The sequence below is a fragment of the Cebus imitator genome, unplaced genomic scaffold (genome assembly GCF_001604975.1).
Source record: "Cebus imitator isolate Cc_AM_T3 unplaced genomic scaffold, Cebus_imitator-1.0 Scaffold261, whole genome shotgun sequence".
In the NCBI taxonomy this organism is placed as follows: domain Eukaryota; kingdom Metazoa; phylum Chordata; class Mammalia; order Primates; family Cebidae; genus Cebus; species Cebus imitator.
This window is the reverse complement of record NW_016107576.1, coordinates 735,879-743,657: the sequence shown is the minus strand read 5'-3', so window position 1 is coordinate 743,657 and position 7,779 is coordinate 735,879. Positions and strand designations below refer to the sequence as shown.

General features: G+C 39.7%; 1 protein-coding gene across 2 annotated transcripts in view; it reads left to right on the top strand.

Moving 5' to 3' along the window:
* The window catches only part of LOC108283463 (uricase), a 109,530-nt gene that overhangs the window by 84,336 nt on the left and 17,415 nt on the right, over positions 1 to 7,779 (top strand). For both annotated transcript variants that reach the window (XM_037728280.1, XM_017499815.2), the window contains 3 exons: positions 4,896 to 5,114; positions 7,345 to 7,461; positions 7,561 to 7,639. In XM_037728280.1, the coding sequence (XP_037584208.1) occupies positions 4,896 to 5,114; positions 7,345 to 7,461; positions 7,561 to 7,639 (415 nt within the window). The remainder of the gene's footprint in view (positions 1 to 4,895; positions 5,115 to 7,344; positions 7,462 to 7,560; positions 7,640 to 7,779) is intronic.

Genomic DNA, 7,779 nt, shown 5'->3' with positions numbered 1-7,779 from the left:
AAAGAAAGAAAGAAAGGGATAAACAAGGATGTCTCCCTACCACTTACTGATGGAAACGAATATGAAAAATCCTTTTTTTGTCAAATTGGCAGGTCAGATAATAATAGTAGCTAACAGTTACTGACACTATGTGCTAGTCACTTTCAACCTCCCAACAATGATAGGAAATAGCTGCTGTCATTACCCTATTTTACAGATCAAAAGGGGAAGGAACAAAAAAATTAAGTAACTTACATGGGGCCATACAGCTAGCAGGTGGTGGAGGCAGAAATTAAACTCATGCAGTCAGCCGTTAGAGCCTTCACCTTTACAATACTGTTCCATTGCATCCAGGCAGTTGTACACTAAAAATGACCAAGTCATTTCCTTCCTGCCACCTCATGGCTACTTGTCAGACAGTGGCAAAGTCAGTTTGATCAAAGTGATGCTAACAATTTGAACACCAATTACACAAAGCAATGGTTCTTAAACTTTTACAAGTCATGAAGCCTTTTGGAATCTAATGAAATTCTACAAATTCTCTCTCAGAATGATCCACCTCTTCCCTCCCCTAAACAAATAAACTTTTAGTTGTAACATCGTGGAGTACACAGTTCCAACCCAAATCCATCCACTGAGGCTTCTAGAGGCTAAAAGACTCTAAGGTAAGAATCCAGAGACCTGTAATGACAATCTACATCAGTTTCATTATGGCCTGAAAATAAGAGAACACTTACTATCTTATTGCAGAAGTGAAAATATATGAGCCATTTAAAATCCCTGAGAGCTCTCTCCAACATTACTTGCAGATAAGTAATCCCTTTATATTTTAAGAAAAGGAGATTTTTCTTGTGTGGAGATTTATTCCTGGCTGGGCATGGTGGCTCACACCTATAATCCCAGCACTTTGGGAGGCCAAGGTGAGAGGATCGCTTGAGCCCAGGAGTTTGAGACCAGCCTTAGCAACATAGTGAGACCCTATCTCTAAAAAAAGCTACAAAAGTTAGCCAGATGTGGTGGTGTACACCTGTAGTTCCAGCTACTTGGAAGGCTGATGTGAGAGGATCACTCAAGTCCAGTGGGTTGAGGCTGCAGTGAGCTGTGACTACGCTACTGCGCTCTGGCTTGGGTGACAGAGCAAGACCCTGTCTCCAAAAAAAAAAAAGGAAATTATTGCTGCTGATATTTTGTCCAGAGTAAATTGATTTACTTTTATAACTTCTCAAGCAACCATACAAGCCTGAGGGAAGGACAACCAACGGGGTGAGTATCAGTACTCATGAACATTTAAAGAAGGCCAATGTATCTGAGGGCAGTAGGTCTTATTACAGCAGCAGCCCTTTGATTTGACCACTCCAGCTCTCGGTTGGAATGCACTCTAGTTATTCGTCTCTATCAATAATTGGAAAGATCCTTTAATGCAAAATTTGATGTGATTATTTATCAATGATAATTATAGCTAATAAGTGCTTATTAATTGAGTAATGATTATTGATAAAACACTTTTCTAAATGCTTTATGTTTTTTTCTCATGTTATCCTCACATCAATCCTTAGAGATGGACACTACTATTATTCCCATTTTATACATGGAGAAATTTGCCACCATTCAGAGCTGATATGTGGCAGAACAAGGATTCCGCCTGGGCTGCCTGACTGCAGAGCCCAAAGCCCGTCCTTTCAGCCACCTGCCCACTCTGCAGAAGAGATCACTCTTTGTATTTTACTGTGTAAGATCTCTGCACCATTCCCTGCATTCTACACAGGGCAGGGAAGGGGCGGGGGGTCTGACACCTCCTTTGGATTTCTCTGATTGGACAACTGGGAGAGAATAGCCTCAGTTATGGTCCAGGCCATTATCTGCTCTTTGGGTGCAGGGACACTTTTGGGTGTCCCACATCAGACTTGTTCCACCTGCTCCAGGCTCAGATGATTAGTTCCTTTCGTATGGACTCATTGCCAGTAAACGTGATTACTCGAACTTTGCTCAAGGGCAAACCTCTGCTTTGCCCAGTCAGCGTCCTGCTAAGGAGCACTGACCTATCCTGCACATATCTTGCATGATCTCTGGTCTGGGATGACTGTGCTTCACTGGAAGCCTGTCTTATTAGCAATGTGAACACTTTGTGCTGCCTCACTGACTCTCTCTATATTCAATTTTGCCCTTCCTAGCTTTTTGTTCTTTGGCCAGCTGTGCCTGTGATCTCCAGGCTGTGGTAATCAGAGGGCATAAATTCCTTTCCCCACTTTCCCAGGAAAAGGACTTCCTAATTGGGGTCTGAGCTTAAGTGGCTCTTCCTGCATTGAAATCCTTTGTGTGTTTTCATTAACTATTCTGTGTCATCACACAAGCAGTGGAGGTGGTGGTGGCACCATCCATTCATTCATGACACATTTATTAAGCACCTACTTATGTTCCAGGCATTGTGCTGAGTGCCGCGGTTGCCGTGGTGACCAAGATCAAACTTGTTCCTGCTTTCATAGCTTACTGTTTTGGAATGAGTCAGACACATAAAGAGGCAGTTGCAATGTAATTTGATAAATATTCTGATAAGGCAATAACAAGTATTTTGAGAGCACCTAAAAGGGGCAACTACTCCAGACTTAAAGGGCTGGGGCGGATCCTGAGAGAAGTAGCATCTGAGACCTGAAGGCTGTCTAGAAGAAGCTAGGCAGGTGAAGAGGCTGGTGCTTGGGTAGTGAGGAGGAAGAAGTGTTCTAGAAGGAAGGAACAGAAAATCCAAAGGCCAACAGACAAAGCATGTAACACTTGGCAGCCGTGATTAGCTCAGCATAGTTAAAGCAGAGTTTGCAATGGTGTGTGGCCAGATATGACGCTGGTGAGCTGGACAGGAATGAGGGTACGGAGGGCAGCTATCATTTTAATCTTTCTACATACTGCATAGGTACCACTGCCTTTATAGGCTAAACTACTGTTGCTTGAATATATAGGGGCAGAGATGAAGCTAAGGAGTAACATTTGTTGAGTCCTGGTATGTGTTGGAGATGATGGATAATCTCAGAGACCTTTCATTCCAGACTCTAGCCTATACCACGCAAGGGCCCCAACCCAGCCAAATGCCTTCTACCTTCAGATAGAGTCTCTTGCGGCTCAAGATACACCAGAACCTTCCATCTGTTACTGCCTCCAGTGCTCTCCACTCTGAAAACTGGTGCCCTTAATCAAGGTCCCCTCTGCCACCTCCGCTGCTGCTGCTTCCACAGCCAGGCATGACATGGCCTCTATTGCGGGGGTTAATTTCGGTGTACCACTAGCTACTGGGAACTAAGCCAGGCTTTTGACATTCACCAGTAGACATTCATCTACCTTGTAGAGCTGCTTCTCTCCATTTGCACAAATGGGGAAACTTAGGCTCAGAAACATTAAATTACTTGTTGCAAGCCACAAAGCTCTAAGTGGCAGAGATGAATTTGGGCTTGGTTTGATTCCAAAGCTACTACAACAACCACACAAGTTTCTCTTTCCCCATCAGTCTTGCAGTTCTTACTGAGATCCCTTGAGTCTGCTCCTTTGGTTTTCTTATTGACCCTTTTCTTCAGGATGAGTCCTCAAATATTGGGCCAGAGGCTTTCCAGAGGCCTCTCCAAGAGTTTTCCTTAACTAAGCTCTCACAAGAAAGAACTGAATTGAGACATCTCAACTCCCTAGGGGATGTTAAATGACCAACAATAGCCTGCCCTGCCCAGCTGTATGTCCAAGATTGGAGGCAGCCTTCAGCACGCCCCCACTCCCCCAGCCGCTTTAAGAACAATACTTTCTGACATTGGCTAGTATTCCTAAGTTCCCCTCAGAGGGTCTGGTGATTTTTTATTCAAATAGATGTTTAGGCAGCTCTTGGTTCATCTGAATATCCTAAGTGTGCTTTGCAGGTGAGGTTCCTTCTTTGTCATGCTGTTTTTTAATTCACTTTTATTTTTGTCACTGTCTTTCATTATCATTTTGATGTTCAATTTTGTGCTAAATAAAATAAGATTTTTCTGTTCTTCAGCTCCCTCCTGCCTGTTTCCTCAAACAGCAGTAAAACCCAGGGACAAATCTTGGGGATTCTACCAGTGGAGATGAATGTGTTAATGAGCTAAGGCTCCAGCTTCAGACAAGGGTAGTAATGAATCAATCACCAGGCTTCTATTAATTATCTCTTCACTAAAAGCATAGCTCTCCCTGCAGCCAGACAGCCTCGGCTCTGCACTCCTGAAGGTAATCTGGACCCTGTCACTAATTACTCCTCTTCCCGGCAGCAAGTAGAAAAGGCAATTTTCAAATTGTTTCTATTGATCACAAAGCATTTTCTCCGGAATATCACTCTATATATAAAGGGCATGCAATTATTTCCAACTAATACAGTCAAGAAATTTTATAGAAGAAAAGCAGTTTGCGTAGTTGCCATTCTACAATTTAGAGTCAAAACACTTGAGTGCAAATCCTGGCTCCGTCCTTCACTAGCCATATGAACTAGGGCAGATCACTTAATATCTTTGAAACTCACTTTCTCCCGCCATAAAATGGGAATATTAGTTCCCATTTTACACTGGGATTGTAAGGACTTTACAGTGCTGTTACAAGAATTAGGTTAGTGGCGATTAAATAAAGCAGAGCAAGTTAGTATAGTTTTGACCCAGGAGGTCCTATTAATGTATTTATTATTATTATCAAGAAAGCCTTCTACCTGTCAGTCTTCAGAACAATCCGATATATTTTCATTTGCTTCTTGGGATTCTCACTTTTCTATACAAGTTCTCATTCTTTTTCAAAAGCAGAATGAGATATTGCTTCCATATATACTCTGAATCTCATCTTTTATAATTGCCTAATAAAATTAAGGCTTAAATGAATTGCACCTAACTTTTGGCCTTCATTTAGCCTTCTTCAATAAGATGTCTGTGTCTCCATTGCAGAATGATGAGGTGGAGTTTGTCCGAACTGGCTATGGGAAAGATATGGTAAAAGTTCTCCATATTCAGCGAGATGGAAAATATCACAGCATTAAAGAAGTGGCAACTTCAGTGCAACTTACTCTGAATTCCAAAAAAGATTACCTGCATGGAGACAATTCAGATATCATCCCTACAGACACCATCAAGAACACAGTTCATGCCTTGGCAAAGTTTAAAGGAGTATGTGTCATTCTTCTTAGATGCTGCCTGTTTTGATGCAGAATTTGCTATAAAACAGCATGAGGCGTTACTTGCTTATTTCAAGTTCCCTTTGCATTTTAACCTATTTTTACATTTAAGTCATTTTTTGAAATGTTTTTTTCTATCCTAAAGGTCTCAGGATTGAAGAAAACTGCTGAAAAAAAAAAAAAAAAGAAAACAACAACAGACCTCACATCTTTCTTGCCTTGGCTCTCATCTCACTACAATCTTTTAGGCAGAGAATCTTATTGGACGAAACATATGTTATCTCTAATTAGAATCAAAGGAAAACCAAGGTCCTGAAAGAATTTTAGAATAGAATTTTACACATTTTTGTCATGAATTTCTGAGTCTTACCATTTATTTTTTAATTTTTTTGGAATGGTGTACGTTTATAGAAAAAAATCATTTCACTTATTAATACAGATGAAAATCTTGAGTATAAGATACAGTTATTTTTATTATTAAAATCTATTTTCCAAATTTTAATGCCATTCTAACTTTCTCCACTCTATTACCATTTACTGTTGATATACAGTGGTTAAATGGACTTTTCAAGTGAGATTTAGATCTGATAGAACTGATATTTTAGCATGTCCACATCTGGCTTCTTCAAGTGTGAGTGAAGCTGTGTGAGGCCACCCAGATTTCTGGGCAATTCAAGGTGATTTTTTTTTTTTTACTTGCCAAGAAGTCTAAAAAGACAAGAAGTTTAGACTGGAAAGCTGCTTTTCTCATGTTTTTTTTCATGAAAAACATGAAAAAATAACCATACCCATGATTCATTAAATGAACAAACATTGCAATATAATTTCTGCAAGTCCTATTTCCACCCTGAACTTTTCTCTTGCTAATCAGAATGACCCAGCAAATATAGACAGGGCTATGGAAAAAGGAATTGCACTCTTTAAAAAAATCATTTGAAAGTAGACCTGTACTGTGATATGGACAAGGGCCAGGTACAACAGATTCATATATTTCCTGTACTGTTAGGAGTTTGCACAAAAGTGAAGAATGGACCTGAATGTTAAAAGCCACTCAAAATCATTCATTATGGATAGAGTGATCATATAACTTCTTATCCAAACCAGGACACTTGAGCTCAAAATAGGATGTTATTCATAATTATTCTGGGCCAACAAGTATAAAACAGAACTATACTGGGGAAGGCTGTACAAATAAGTTTAATTATAGGCAAACCATTAATAATTTGCAGACTGTCCTAACACCATAAATATTGCCTAGGGATTAATATGGAAGCTGCATTATGTGGGTGGACAGCTGGGATCAATAGAAAGCCTATATGCAAGGCAAGAAATGTGAGGTGGCTCTTCATTAACAATTTTCCTTGGGAAACTCGGAAGCCCATTTGCAAATCTCATAGAGTTCAGAGTGTCATGGTGCACTGTGTTTGGTACAAGTGATGACTGAGCTCACTGTGAAAAGAATCTGAATGTTAAGTTACTTTTTGCTCATCCACTGACACATCCTCTCCTGCAAGATGGGTTTCTTTTAAAAACAGGAGTCTCACCTGGTGATGGTGATTATTAACTTCATTTGTGAGCTTTAGTAAAAATGTTACTGTAGTTTTTGAAAGATAAACACCTTTATCTCTTGAGACAGACTCTTTCTATTCTGTGCTTGTCTCATTCTAAAAAGCAATTCATCAGGAAAGACAATGTCATGAGTAATATCAAAAGACAAAATTATAATAAATTTAGTTATAGATTGAATTGGTTTTTATTTACTATTGGGGCAGCTTCCATTCCACGAAAAAGAATAAGAGCTCCTACTAGGCAAGAACAAAACATTGGGTTTTGTAAGGTGGGAACCAGAAACAGCACAATGGGGGGAAAAAACCCAAAAAACAAACAACAAAACCTGATTGGTTACCATCAGGTTTCAGGTTACCTTTTTGGTAAGAGTTAAAGCAGAGGGGACTTCCTTACTGGACTGACTCAGGTAGACTGGAATCTCCTGTTTTCAGGAAAAACTGGTCTGTTTTGGTATCTATCTACTTCCTTAAAGCTTCAGTTTGATTATATGGCATTTAGCCTAAGCGACTCCATTTTGGTCTGGTCTGCTGGGGCCTAATGCAGGAGCCTAGTCCAAAGCAGTGACCTCCCATAATTTCATTTAACAGTATTTATAAATTATTTTTAAATGAGACAATTATTTCTGGTTTGAAGCATTTTGTTTCTTTTTACAGATCGAAAGCATAGAAACCTTTGCTGTGAATATTTGTGAGCATTTTCTTTCTTCTTTTAACCATGTCATCCAAACTCAAGTCTATGTGGAAGAAATCCCTTGGAAGCGGCTTGAAAAGGTTAACTCACTTATTTGTGCTCTCAGTTTAATTAATGAAATTGGCTTTATGGCAAGTACTGAATTTTTCCTAGAAATAATTTGTTTCCCTAATTTTCAGAATGGAGTTAAGCATGTCCATGCATTTATTCACACTCCCACTGGAACACACTTCTGTGAGGTTGAACAGCTGAGAAGTGGTAAGAAACTATTTTTTCATGCTTTGATTCTATAGTAGCAACCTCAGGGGCTTTTTGTTTTCTTTTTTCTTCCTTTCTTCTAAACAACGCTGTTTATTAACTTGGAGGAAAACTGAAGAGAATTTTTAAGGCTTTTAAAT